The sequence below is a fragment of the Pristiophorus japonicus genome, chromosome 7 (assembly GCF_044704955.1).
Source record: "Pristiophorus japonicus isolate sPriJap1 chromosome 7, sPriJap1.hap1, whole genome shotgun sequence".
NCBI classification, from domain to species: domain Eukaryota; kingdom Metazoa; phylum Chordata; class Chondrichthyes; family Pristiophoridae; genus Pristiophorus; species Pristiophorus japonicus.
Genome location: NC_091983.1, coordinates 94868348 through 94883462, shown reverse-complemented (window position 1 = coordinate 94883462; position 15115 = coordinate 94868348). Strand labels below are relative to the sequence as shown.

Genomic DNA, 15115 nt, shown 5'->3' with positions numbered 1-15115 from the left:
GTCGGGAAATTGTGTTGGGGAAATTGATGGGATTGAAGGCCGATACATCCCCAGGGCCTGATGGACTGCATCCCAGAGTATTTAAGGAGGTGGCCTTGGAAATAGCGGATGCATTGACAGTCATTTTCCAACATTCCATTGACTCTGGATCAGTTCCTATCGAGTGGAGGGTAGCTAATGTAACCCCACTTTTTAAAAAAAGGAGGGAGAGAAAACAGGGAATTATAGACCGGTCAGCCTGACATCGGTAGTGGGGAAAATGATGGAATCAATTATTAAGGATGTCATCGCAGTGCATTTGGAAAGAGGTGACATGATAGGTCCAAGTCAGCATGGATTTGTGAAAGGGAAATCATGCTTGACAAATCTTCTGGAATTTTTTGAGGATGTTTCCAGTAGAGTGGACAAGGGAGAACCAGTTGATGTGGTATATTTGGACTTTCAGAAGGCTTTCGACAAGGTCCCACACAAGAGATTAATGTGCAAAGTTAAAGCACATGGGATTGGGGGTAGTGTGCTGACATGGACTGAGAACTGGTTGTCAGACAGGAAGCAAAGAGTAGGAGTAAATGGGGACTTTTCAGAATGGCAGGCAGTGACTAGTGGGGTACCGCAAGGTTCTGTGCTGGGGCCCCAGCTGTTTACACTGTACATTAATGATTTAGACGAGGGGATTAAATGTAGTAGCTCCAAATTTGCGGATGACACCAAGTTGGGTGGCAGTGTGAGCTGCGAGGAGGATGCTATGAGGCTGCAGAGCGACTTGGATAGGTTAGGTGAGTGGGCAAATGCATGGCAGATGAAGTATAATGTGGATAGATGTGAGGTTATCCACTTTGGTGGTAAAAACAGAGAGACAAACTATTATCTGAATGGTGACAGATTAGGAAAAGGGGAGGTGCAACAAGACCTGGGTGTCATGGTACATCAGTCATTGAAGGTTGGCATGCAGGTACAGCAGGCGGTTAAGAAAGCAAATGGCATGTTGGCCTTCATAGCGAGGGGATTTGAGTACAGGGGCAGGGAGGTGTTGCTACAGTTGTACAGGGCCTTGGTGAGGCCACACCTGGAGTATTGTGTACAGTTTTGGTCTCCTAACCTGAGGAAGGGCATTCTTGCTATTGAGGGAGTGCGGCAAAGGTTCACCAGACTGATTCCCGGGATGGCGGGACTGACATATCAAGAAAGACTGGATCAACTGGGCTTGTATTCACTGGAGTTCAGAAGAATGAGAGGGGACCTCATAGAAACGTTTAAAATTCTGATGGGTTTAGACAGGTTAGATGCAGGAAGAATGTTCCCAATGTTGGGGAAGTCCAGAACCAGGGGTCACAGTCTAAGGATAAGGGATAAGCCATTTAGGACCGAGATGAGGAGAAACTTCTTCACTCAGAGTGGTGAACCTGTGAAATTCTCTACCACAGAAAGTTGTTGAGGCCAATTCACTAAATATATTCAAAAAGGAGTTAGATGAAGTCCTTACTACTAGGGGGATCAAGGGGTATGGCGAGAAAGCAGGAATGGGGTACTGAAGTTGCATGTTCAGCCATGAACTCATTGAATGGCGGTGCAGGCTAGAAGGGCCGAATGGCCTACTCCTGCATCTATTTTCTGTGTTTCTATGTCTCTTTGTACTGCAGCACTTTGCAATTTTTCTCCATTTAAATTATAATCTGCTTTTCTATTTTTTCTGCCAAAGTGGATAACCTCACATGTTCCCACATTATACTCTACCAAATTTTTGCCCACTCGCTTAGCCTGTCTATATATCCCTTTGCAGATTTCTTGTGTACTCCTCACAATTTGCTCTCCCACCCATCTTTGTATCAGCAGCAAACTTGGCTACATTACACTCGTCCCTTCATCCAAATCATTAATAGATTGTAAATAGTTGAGGCCCCAGCACCAATCTCTGTGGCACCTCAATAGTTACTGTTAATCCATTTATCCCGACTCTCTGTTTTCTGTTAGTTAGCTAATCCTCTATCCATGCTAATATATTGCCCCCAACCTCGTGAATGTTATCTTGTGCAGTAACCTTTTATGTGGTACCTTATCGAATACCTTCTGGAAATCCAAATACACCACATCCACTGTTTCCTCCTTAGCCACCTTGCTCGTTCTGGCCAATCTGCTATTAACACCTCACATGGAATGTTGCCAACTCATCGGCTTCTTCCTACTCATCCATAATCCCGACTAATCTCCAATATTAGCATATCCTAATCAGACAATGACCCCGAGATGTTAGGATTCATTTTGATGTGGACACCAGACTGGCTGACAGAGTTTCTCGTTGATATCCCCTTTGAACATGAGACACGTGAAGTATAGTTTTTCTAAGAGCTGTGACCTGTTAGAGATTAAATAAAGTCACTAATTAACTTTCTCATCCAAAATAAAGCAACTGATTCCATGATTTTTTTTAAAGAGTTTGTCCGATTGTCTCATGATTTGAGACGGTGTGGCGGCATTATAGCATTGCTGTATGTATGCTTTTAAGTGATTGCTATTGTTATCGCCAACGGACAAAATGGTATCGGTTTAAAGGAGATGTGGCCCACTCAGCACAAAATAAATTAGAGGGAACATTGGTGCCAATTACCTGACTGTTTCTCTTCTTCAAGTTCCACACCACTATAAACTTATTACTCATTTACTTACATCATGCCAGCTTTACCACATCCACCAGACAACAGATAGAACATTTTGGGAAATAAAACAGATCAACAAAAGAACACAAGAAATAGGAACAGGAGTAGGCCCTTAGAGCCTACTCCACCATTCAATAAGATCATGGCTGATCATCTACTAAACTCCACCTTCCTGCACTATCCCCATATTCCTTGGTTCTTTTAATGTCCAAAAATCTATCGATTTCCGGCTTGAATATACTAATAATAACTTATTTATATAGCACCTTTAACGTAGTAAAACGTCCCAAAGCGCTTCACAGCAGTGTTACAAGACAAAACAGATAAATTTGACACCAAGCCACAAAAGAAGACATTAAGGCAGATGACCAAAGCTTGGCTAAAGAGGTAGGTTTTAAGGAGCATCTTAAAAAGGAGGAAGGAGAGGTAGCGAGGCGGTGTGGTTTAGCGAGGGAGTTCCAGAGCTTAGGGCCCAAACAGCTGAAGGCATGGCCACCGGTGGTTGAGCAATTATAATGAGGGATGTTCAAGAGGACAGAATTTGAGGAGCAGAGACACCTTGTGGGGTTGTAAGGCTGAAAAAGATTAGAGATAGGAAGGGACAAGGCCATGGAGTAATGTGTAAACAAGAATAAGAATTCTGAAAACAAGGCGTTGTTTGACTGGGAGCCAATGTAGGTCAGAAAGCACAGAGGTGATGGGTGATCATGACTTGGTGCGAGTTAGGACACAGGCTGTTGAGTTTTGGATGACCTCCAGTTTATGTAGTGTAGAATGTGTGAGGCCATCCAGGCGTTCTAGTAGGCAAGTCTAGAGGTTACAAAGGCATGAATGAGGATTTCAGCAGCAGAAGAGCTGAGGCAGGGACAGAGGCGGGCAATGTTACGGAGGTGGAAAAAGGCGGTTTTAGTTAAACCGCAGGTATGTGGCTGGGTCAAATATGACAACTAGGTTGCGAATAGTCTTGTTCACCCTCAGATTGATATTAGGGAGAGGGATGAAGTCAGTGGTTAGGGAACGCAGATTGTGGTGGGAACTAAAGATAATGGCTTTGGTCTTCCCAATATTTAATTGGTGAAAATTTCTGCTCATCCAGTACTGGATGTCGGATAAGCAATCTGACAATTTAGATATCAAGCAGGTGTCGAGAGAAGTGGTGGAGAGGTAGAGCTGGGTGTCGTCAGCGTACATGTGGAAACTGACTCCGTGTTTTCGATTATATCGCCAAGGGGCAGCATATAAATGAGAAATAAGAGGGGGCCAAGGACAGATCCATGGGGGACACGAGAGGTAACGATGCAGGAGTGGCAAGAGAAGCCATTGCAGGAGATTTTCTGGCTACGATTAGATAGATAAGAATGGAACCAGGCGAGTGCAGTCCCACCTAGCTGGACAAAGATTGACAGGCGTTGGAGGAGGAGGGAGTGGTCAATTGTGTCAAAGGCTGCAGACAGGTCCAGAAGGATGAGGAGGGATAGTTTACCTTTGTCACACTCACAAAGGATGTAATTTGCGACTTTGATGAGAGCCGTTTTGATACTGTGGCAGCGGCAAAAACCAGATTGAAGGGATTCAAACACTGAATTCATGGAAAGATGGTCACAGATTTGAGAGGCGACAAGCACATTCAAGTACTCTGGAAAGGAAAGGGAGGTTGGAGATGGGGCAATAGTTAGCAAGCAAAGTGGGGTCAAGGGTTGTTTTTTTTTGAGAGGAGTGATGACAGCAGATTTGAAGGAGGGGAACAGTACTTGAGGAGAGAGAACCGGTAACAATGTCGGCTAACATGGGAGCCAAAAAAGGAAGTTGGGTGGTCAGCAGTTAAATGGGAATAGGATCGAGAGGGAATATCAATGAGAAACTAGAGAAAGATGTGAGTTTAGGGCTAGGTCAAGTGGGAGCCTCAGATGAAGTTTGGCCTTGTGGGCTGGGAGAAGGAAGGGAACTTGCAGAGGCAACTGATCGGATGGTCTCAATCTTTGAGACACTTGTTGTTGGAGGCGACTGTGGTGGAGACAGGGGAGAGGGGGTTTAAGGAGACTGTTAGCAGTAGAGAATAGTAGCCGGGGGTTATTTTTGCAATCCAGAATTAATTTTTGGAATAGTGAGCAGTTTTTGTAGACAAGAGTAGGAACTGATAATATTTTATGTGTTCGAGCCAGATCTGGCGATGAATGACTAAACCAGTTGTCTGTTACATCCGTTCAAGTCTGCGCCCTTTTGACTTGAGGGAGCGAAGATGAGGGCTGTACCAGGGGAATGGCCAGCGTGTGAGAGAGTAATCTTTTTAATAGGGACTAGTGCATCAAAGGTGGTGGTGAGAGTGTGGTTGAGCAGAAATGTCATTGTTAAGAGGGCCAATGGTTGGACAGTTTGGAGTTCATAAGTGCAGTTGTAAGAGAGTTTGGAGAGTTTTTTTTCCAGGGGTGGATGTATAAGGAAGTAGTTTGGGATTGGGGAAGGGGGATGTGGGTCGAGAGCGATACAAGGAAATGGTCAGAGATGGCTGTGAATATGGGTCAAGGAATTTACATGGCGGGAGAGATTAAGGGATGGCAGGAGAGTAATGAACTCAGAGGAGTGAGAGCATGATGAATTAAGATGGAGGTTGAAGTCACCGAGGATAAGAAGTCGCTCGGTGTATAGGCTGAAGGAGGAAAGCAGTGAGGAGATATCTGTGATAAAGGTTTTATTATACTTGGGTGGGCGGTAGAGAATGCAAATTTTGAATGAGAGGTGAAAGGAGTGGAACAAGGCGAGATGCTCAAAAAATGAGAAAGTGCCGGAGGAATATGGACAGATCAAGGTATAATTTGGTGATGAGAGCTATACCATCACAACAGCGGTCTGGGCGAGGCAAGTGGTGGTAGGTATAGCCGAGAGGGGAGACTTCGACTAAAAGGTAGTGTGTCATTATCCTTCAGTCAAGTTTCGGTTAGTGCCATGATGTCGATACAGTCATCCACAATAAGCTCATGGATGGCAAGGACCTTGTTTGCAAGTGAACGGACGTTCTGCAAGGTGATTTTGAGAGGGTCCGTGATGGCTGATCTATTACCAGCATACACATGATCATTGCTTGGCGGGATGAGTTGGACGGGGAAGAGAATTTCAAGGTTAACCCTCCCTGGGTAAGCTGGGCGCTAAGGTCGGTGAGAACAGGATGGGACATTTGGGGTTGCTGCTCGTGAGGAGACAGCGACGAGTGCCACAATGGGCCCTTCAGAGAATGCTAAGAGGCACAGAGGGAAGCTGCAGGCTTATCTAAAAAGGAGTCATGTTTGGGCCGGCGGCAGGAGAGTAGGAAGGTTGTAGAATAATGAAAGACTGGCGTAGGGATTTTGGAGGACAAAGTATAAGAGAGGAGAGATGGGAGGTGGCATGATGACAAGAGAGACTGACCAAGGAGGGATAGAGAAAAAGTGGGAGAAGGAAGTGTAAAAAGTCAATGGCTTGGGTCTGAAGCGGCAGCCAAAATGCACGTGCAAATAGAGACAAGCGGAAAACTAAAAAAAATTTTTTAAATTTACATGGTAAATAGTACAATAAAGATTCTATAATAGTAGAATCAGTATAATCAAGATTAATTACAGTGAAATAAAATTAAATATATAGAATAATTATAAGTTAAATTAAAATCAGAAAATCAGTAATTGAAGAAAAGTAAATTAGTCTTTAAAATTCACTCTGTCCAGTGATTCAATATGGAAGAACCAATCACTTCCCTCCATTGTTGTGATGTCATAATTTCATTACTTTTTATTTCTCTTTTTGCCAGGTTTGTTGATCCTGCGTTGGCTAACTTTTTAAACCCCAACAGCTCTCCAGGCATGCAACCCCTTTGATGTCCAGCACCTCAGCAATGTTGGGCTTTTTAAATAACCCTGACAGCTCTCCAGGGTTTAAAAATATTATTGAATATACTCAAATGACTGAGCATTCACAGCCCTCTGGAGTAGAAAATTCCAAAAATTCACCACCCTCAGTGAAGAAATCTCTTCCTATCTCAGTCCTAAATGGCCAACCCCTTATTCTGAGACTGACCCCTAGTTCTAGACTCTCCAGCCAGGGGAGACACCCTCTCTATATCAAGCCCCTTAAGAATTTTATATATTTCAATGAGATCACCTCTCATTCTTATAAACTTATAGGCTTAGTCTACTTATTCTCTCCTCATTAGACAAATCCCTCATCCCAGGAATTAATCTAGTGAATCTTTGTTGCACTCCCTCTAAGGCGAGTATATCCTTCTTTAGGTATGGAGACCAAAACTGAACACAGCAGACCAAAACTATACATAGTTACATCATAATGTCAGTTGATTAGTTGTGTGAAAAAAGTAACTGGCTTTGACAGTGCACTATACCCCTTTGTATAGTTTCAATGCAGTGTAGACAGTGAGAAGTGATTACATTATTGTTGTCTGCTTCAGTGTTGGAACATTTAATTCAAACAATATTTTCAAGGGGATATAGTTTTAGTAATCAGGGTGTTATGTGGTGTCATTATTTCCATGAATATGAAAAATATAGCATCAAACTTACATAACACTTATGGTACAAACAGGGGTACAAGGTTGTTGGGTGTGATAACAATTGTTCTGCACGATTATGAGGTTAGGATATTGGTCTGAACAGGCAATTAACTATAGCTTAAAAATATACATAAATATTATGCAATTGCTTGTCTTTAAAATCACAAACAATAAAGCAACTGGCAAGCACCCCAAGTCAGATTAGACAGTAGAGATTTAATTGTTGTGCCAAGGGAAATAATTTGAAGTTTCACAACTCAAACTGCTACATACCATCATAAAAACCTGCTGCCAAATATTCATGTTCCTCAGAAGGCATCCAGTCAAGGCAGAAACATTGTCCACATTGTGAGGAACCACTAAACTGAACTGATCCAATCTCCAGAATTACAGTACATTGCACCTGCAAAGAATTAATTATGTTTTGTAACTATAACAAATAAGTTAAATTTATATTATTTCAAAATAAGGAACCGTAATAATTTAGTCGACAACTTGTCATTTTAGATACATTTTAAAATTTCAGGGTAAATTAATTAAATGAACTTACCTTGCATATAACTGGTCCTTGAACAGATGAAGCTACAAAAATGGAAAAACAAGTCTTTTCATAAAAAAAATATTGGACAAGCTGACAAACACCAAAAGACCTGTATTTCATACATTTTGTTTCTGAACCATATAAACATAAATTTTAAACTAGGTTGTGCCACTTGAATGGCCTATGCTTATAGATTAAGAAAATATTCTTTGTACACCGGAAAATAAAATGTGTTTCAACTGGCACAAGTAGTGCCTATAGGTGTGGTTTAACTTAGCAATTGTGGCTTTTAAGCATTTCAGCCATACTCTTTTAAAAATATTTCACCAACTTTGTTCACCAGTAATCTTTATTTGTTAAGTGCTACTTTTAAACTAACAGTTAAAATTACTTATTTCCTGGAATTTTCCACATGACATTAAGCTTTAGAAATTTAGTTGAATTTACGTATATATTTATTTATGGGATAGATTCAGAACAGATCTAGCAGCTCAAAACTGGGCATCCATGAGGCACTGTGGGCCATTAGCAGCAACAGAATTGTATTCCACCACAATCTGAAACCTCAAGACCTGGCATATCCCTCACTCTACCATTACCATCAAAGTGGCATACCTAAAAATGACGTGCCGACCTGGGGAAGCTGCAACACAGGTCTACATGCATGGTAAACAGCGGAACCAGCATGCATGGTAAACAGCGGAACCAGCATGCTATAGACAAAGCTAAGTGATCTCACAACCAACAGATCAGATCAAAGCATTGCAGTCTTGCCACATCCAGTTGTGAATGATGGTGGACAATTAAACAAGTAACGGGAGGAGGAGGCTCCATCCTCAATGATGGCGGAGCCCAGAACGCGAGTGCAAAATGCTGAAGCGTTTGCAACCATCTTCTGCCGCAAGTGCCTAGTGGATCTTAGCCTCTTCTGAGGTCCCCACCATCACAGAAGCCAGTCTTCAGCCAATTCGATTCACTCCACACGATATCAAGAAATAGCTGAGCATACTGGATGCAGCAAAGGCTATGGGCATCGACAACATCACGGCTGTCGTGCTGAAGACTTGTACTCCAGAACGAGCTGTGCCTCTAGCCAAGCTGTTTCAGTACAGCTACTTCACTGGCATCTACCCGACAATGTGAAAAACTGCCCAGGTACATCCTGTCCACAAAAAGCAGGACAAATTCAATCTGGCCAATTACTAACTCATCAGTGATGAAAAGTATCGTTGACAGTGCCATCAAGCGGCACTTATTCACCAATATCCTGCTCACTGATGCTCAGTTTGGGTTCTACCAGGACCATTCGGCTCCAGCTCTCATTACAGACTTGGTCCAAACATGGACAAAAGAGCTGAATTCCAGAGGTGAGGCGAGAATGATTGTCAAATGCTGCCTTGATGTCGAGGGCAGAGTGTAGCATCAAAGTGATCTAGTAAAATTGAAGTTAATGGGAATAAGGGGGAAAACTCTCCACTAGCTGGAGTCACACTTAGCACAAAGGAAGATGGTTGTGGTTGATGGTCAATTAGCTCAGCCCCAGGACATTACTGCAGTAGTTCCTCAGGGCAGTGTCCTAGGCCCAATTATCAGCTGCTTCATCAATGAGCTTCCCTCCTTCATAAGGTCACTGATGATTGGTACGCTCATAATAAAGGATGAAACTGAGTACTGTGTACAATGAACAAGTGTGGCCTTAGCTCCTTTAATAAGACTCCAGAGTGCAGGCACCTCGTGGGTGGCCTGCTTATATACCATGCTCCCAAGGGATGCTGGGATCCCTTGGGACTCCAACAGGTAGGCCCTCTGGCGGTAGTGTAATACAGGTTACAAGGGGTTAAATACATAACAATGATCATCAGGATGTTCGCTGATAACTGCAGAGTGTTCAGTTCCATTCGCAACTCCTCAGATAATGAAGCAGACCATGCCTGCATGCAGTAAGATGTGGACAACAATCAGGCTTGGGCTGATGTGTGGCGCGAATGTTACTTGCCACCTAAGTGTCAGGCAATGACTATCTTCAACAAGTGAGAATCTAACCACTGCCCCATTACACTCAACGGGATTACCATCGCCAAATCTCCCACTATCAACATCCTGGGCCAGCCTCAAATACAGTGGCTACAAGAGGTCAGAGCCTGGGTATCCTGCACCGCGTGTCTCACCTCCTGACTCCCCAAAGCCTTTCCACCATCTACAAGGCACAATTCAGGAGTGTGATGGAATACTCTCCACTTGCCTGGATGAATGTAGCTCTAACAACACTCAAGAAGCTCAACACCATCTAGGACAAAGCAGCCCGCTTGATTGGCACCATCATCTTAAACATTCACTCCCTCCACCACCGCACACCATGGCTGCAGTGTGTACCATCTACAAGATGCACTGCAGCAACTCACCAAGGCTTCTTCGACAGCACCTCCCAAACCCACAATCTCTTCCACCTAGAAGGACAAGGGCAGCAGGCGCATGGGAACATCATCGCCTGCAAGTTTCTCTCTGGAAATATATGAGAGTTCTTTCATCGTCACTGAGTCAAAATCTCACTTTGAGTGCATCTCATTCTCTAACTGGTGAGGGTGATGGTTCCTCTGGGGAGTACAGCCAGAGCCAAGTCCATGGCATGACGGGTGGCTCAGCTGTATGGGGGGGGGGCGGTGGAAAATGATGCAATAGTGATATGGGATTCGATAGTTAGGGGAACAGACAGGTGTTTCTGCAGCCGCAGACGTGATTCCAAAATGGTATGTTGCCTCCCTGGTGTCAGGGTCAAGGATGTCACTGAGCAGCTGCAGAACATTCTGAGAGTACATGGTGAACAGCCAGGAATCATGGTTCATATCGGTATCAACGACATAGGTAGAAAGAAGGATGAGTTCCGGCAGGCAGGCTTTACAGAGCTAACAAAGAGATTAAAAAGCAGGACCTCAAAGGCAGTATTTGTTGGATTACTCCTGGTGCCACGAGCTAGAGAGTATAGAAATAGAGCAGATGAATGCATGGCTGGAGAGATGATGCAGCAGGGAGGGCTTTAAATTCCTGGGACACTGGGACCGGTTCCAGGGGAGGTGGGATCGCAACAGAGCCAGGACCAATATCCTTGCCGGGAAGGGGGGGGGTGCGGTTATTGCTTGTGCTGTTGGGAGGGTTTAACCAATTTGGCAGGGGCCTGGGCACCAGGATGTAGCATTAGAAAGGAGAAACAAGGTGCACAAAGGATTGAGAGGGACATATAGCACTAGAGTAAGAAATAGTCTGACCCCACCTAATACCGTACTAAGAGAATACAAAAAGATCTAAGATAGGTTTACAGTGCATGTGTGGAAACACACGAAATGTGGTAAATAAGGTTGGTGAGCTGAAGGTGCAAATAGACACATGGGAATATGATATTGTGGCGATAACAGAGACCTGGCTCAAAAAAGGACAGGATAAGGTGCTAAATATCCCTGGATATAAGATGTTCAGGAAAGATGGGGAAGGAAAGAAAGGAGGTGGGGTGGCAGTATTGATTAAGGAGAATATTACAGTGCTGGAGAGAGAGAATGGCCTGGAAGGCTCAAAGACAGAATACATTTGGTTAGAGTTGAGAAACAATAGAGGTGCCATTAAACTACTAGGTGTATTCTATAGGCCACCAACTAGTGGGAAGGATATAGAAGAGCAAATTTGCAGGGAAATTACAGAGAGGTGCAAGAACTATAGAGTAGTGACAATGGGGTACTTCAACTATCCTGATATAAACTGGGATAGTAATAGTGTAAAGGGCAGAGAGGGGGAAGAATTTCTGAAGTGTGTTCAAGAGAACTTTCTTGATCAGTATGTTTCCGGCCCAACGAGGAAGGAGGCATTGCTGGATCTGGTTTGGGGGATTGAGGTGGGTCAAGTGGAGTAAGTGTCAGTAGGGGAACATTTAGGGAACAGTGATCATAGAATCATAAGGTTTAGATAACAGGGAGCAATCTCAATGTAAAAATTCTTAATTGGAGGAAGGCCAATTTCAGTGGGTTGAGAATGGATCTAGCCCGGATAAATTGGAATCAAAGATTGGCAGGCAAAACTGTAATCGAACAAAGGGCTGTCTTTAAAGTTCAGGTACAGTCCCATGAGGGAGGGGAAGGTAGGGCAACCAAAGTCAGAGCTTCCTGGATGATGAAAGAAAGAGTAAGATGAAGCAGAAAAAGGGAGACGCATGACAGATGTCAGGTTGAGAATACAAGCGAGAATCAGACTTTTTATATAAAGTTCAGAGGGGAAGTGAAAAAGGAAATATGACGTGCAAAGAGAGAGTATGAGAATACACTGGCAGCTAGCATAAGAAGGAATCCAAGGCATATAAATAGTAAACAGGTAGTAAGAGGGGTGGGGCTAATTAGGGACTAAAAAGGAGACCTACAGTTGGAGGCAGAGGACATGGCTGAGGTGCTAAATGAGCACTTTGTATCTGTTTTAACCAAGGAAGACAATGCTTCCAAAGTCGTAATGAAAGAGGTGGTAGTTGAAATACTGGATGGGATAAAAATTGATCAAGGGGAGGTATTAGAAAGGCCAGCTGTACTTAAAGTAGATAAGTCATTAAGACCAGATGGGATGCATCCTAGGTGCTGAGGGAAATAAAGGTGGAAATTGCAGAGGTACTGGCCATAATATTCCAATCATCCTTAGATACTGGGGTGGTGCCAGAGGACTGGAGAATTGCAAATGTTACACCCTTGTTCAAAAAAAGGGTGCAAGGATAAACTCAGCAACTACAGGCCAATCAGTTTAACCTAGTTAGTGGGAGAGCTTATTGAAACGATAATCTGGGACAGAATTAAGTCACTAGGACAAGTGTGGATTAATTAAAGAAAGCCAGAACGGATTTCTTAAAGGCAAATCGTGTTTAACTAATTTGATTGAGTATTTTGATGAGGTAACAGAGAGGGCTGATGAGAGCAATGCAGTTGATGTACTGTACATGGACTTCCAAAAGGAGTTTGATAAAGTGCCACATAATAGGCTTGCCAGCAAAGTTGAAGCCCATGGAATAAAAGTGACAGTGGCAACATGGATACAAAATTGGCTAAGTGACAGGAAACAGAGAGTAGTGGTGAATGGTTGCTTTTTAGACTGGAGGAAGGTACACAGTGGTGTTCGCCAGGGGTTGGTTTTAGGACCACTGCTTTTCTTGATATGTATTAATGACTTGGACGTGGGCGCTCAGAGCACAATTTCAAAATTTGCAGATGATACAAAACTTGGAAGTATAGTGAACAGTGAGAAGGGTAGTGATGGACTTCAAGAGGACGTAGAAAGGTTGCTGGAATGGGTGGACCACATGGCAGATGAAATTTAATGCAGAAAAGTACAAAGTGATACATTCTGGCAGGAAGAACGAGGAGAGGCAATATAAACTAAAGGGTACAATTCTAAAGGGGGTGCATGAACAGAGACCTGGTGTATATGTGCACAAATAGTTGAAGGTGGCAGGGCAGGTTGAGAAAGCAGTTAAAAAAGCATATGGGATGCTGGGCTTCATAGAGGTATAGAGTGCAAAAGCAAGAAAGTTATGATGAACCTTTATAAAACACTGGTCTGACCTCAACTGGAATAGTGTGTCCAATTCTGGGCACTGCACTTTAGGAAGGATGTGAAGGCCTTAAGAGAGGGTGCAGTAAAGATTTACAAGAATGTTCTATGGATGAGGGACCTCAGTTACATGGATAGACTAGAGAAGCTGGAGTTGTTCCCCTTACAGCAGAGAAGGTTGAGAGGAGATTTATTTGATAGAGGTGTTCAAAATCATAAGGGGTTGAGACAGAGTAGATAGAGATAAACTATTCCCATTGGCGGAAGGGTCGAGAACCAGAGGACACAGATTTAAGGACACCCAAGAGAGTGGTGGAGGCAGATTCAATCATGGCTTTCAAAAGAGAACTTGATAAGTACCTAAAGGAAAACAAATTGCAGGGCTACAGGGAAAGGGCAGGGGAGTGGGACTAACTGAAGTGCTCTTGCAGAGAGCTGACATGGGCTCAATAGGCCGAATGGCCTCCTTCTGCGCTGTAACGATTCTATGATTCTAAAATCCTGGAACTCTCTCCCTAACGGCACTACTGAAGTACTTTCACCACATACTGCAGCAGGTCAAGAAGGTGGCTCACCTCCACCTTCTCAAATGCAATTAGGGATAGGCATTAAATGCTGCCTTGCCAGTGACGCCCACATCCTAGGAATACATAAAGAAAACATGAAGGTGGGCCTTTCAATACTACTTCTCTAGTTAATTTGATTTTGGCACCTAAAGAAACTAAATTAACTTTATGTATTACTTTAATAACCTTTGCAGTTCCATGCCAATAAAACATGATCGGCACTGTAACCTTCCTTTTAAAAACTAGGGCCCAGATTTTGAGGTAACAATAATGATGAGACTATCAGAGCTTACTGTTATTATGGAGTAAATCGGACAGCAACTTCCGGCGTCTGTACATGCTTAGTTAAATGTGGAAATCAGAAGTTGCTGTCCAATTTTTCCTGCTTCTCCACAAGCTTCACTAACGGTATGCCACTGAAAGATTCGGCATTCAAACATGAAGGGCGTGAACTTGTGGTATTTTCCCACTAGATACCCATTAAACATTGCAGAAAAAGTTCGGGCTTGTCCATTCAAGTGTAATTGTAATTTTAACGGCGTGATAAGTTTTAAGTATTGCCAAACAATCTCTCTGGCTCTGAAAATTTATTTTTACAAGTGTGGAGTCTCATTATTTCAGAGTTTAATTGTTGTTGGGAGATTAAAAAAAAATGCAATGTATGTTTTACCTTTTTCTGTGCCTCTTATCTCGGTCAATCCAAGCTTTCTTTCTCTTTATTTCGATTTCTGTACATGATTTTATATTGAATTACATATTATAACCTGCACTTCCTGGTTTCGCCTCCTGCTGCTCACCAATGGTTCTTCAATCCGATTGGTTAAGGGGATACACTGTTGCTTTCCGTGTTCACACAGGTCCCAGATCCCATGTAAAGGGTGCCATGCTGTTTCAGATGCAAAGACTGTAGGCGAGCTAATTAATGATGAGCTAGCCACATAATCTGGGCCAATATTTTTACCCCATAAGTTGGACTCTGCATCGGTCAAGGGGCTCTTTTCTGGTTGGTAAATATGAAAAATTTTAACTAATTTCCTATTGTTTAGCTCAACGTACTGCTGGCTGTAAATTAAGCAGCAGATCTGAATATTGGATATTATTGGCTTGGTAATAAATTAATGCAATTAACAGATTACCATTTAAAGCACCTTCACTTACTACTTATGACTGCTAGTCCTTGCTCTTGGCGATGAAGCTTGTAAAAAATGTTTCCATTGAAACAGATTAAAATTTTTATTTTTCTGAAGAA

General features: G+C 43.0%; 1 protein-coding gene across 3 annotated transcripts in view; it reads right to left on the bottom strand.

Moving 5' to 3' along the window:
* Window positions 1-15115, bottom strand: part of gtf3c2 (general transcription factor IIIC, polypeptide 2, beta) — a 163802-nt gene that overhangs the window by 65927 nt on the left and 82760 nt on the right. For all 3 annotated transcript variants that reach the window (XR_011593856.1, XR_011593855.1, XM_070885142.1), the window contains exons 10-11: window positions 7739-7770; window positions 7462-7591 (exon numbers count right to left, since the gene is read on the bottom strand). Coding sequence is in view for 1 of the 3 variants with exons in the window: in XM_070885142.1 (XP_070741243.1) it covers window positions 7462-7591; window positions 7739-7770 (162 nt within the window). In the remaining 2 variants the exon portion in view is untranslated. The remainder of the gene's footprint in view (window positions 1-7461; window positions 7592-7738; window positions 7771-15115) is intronic.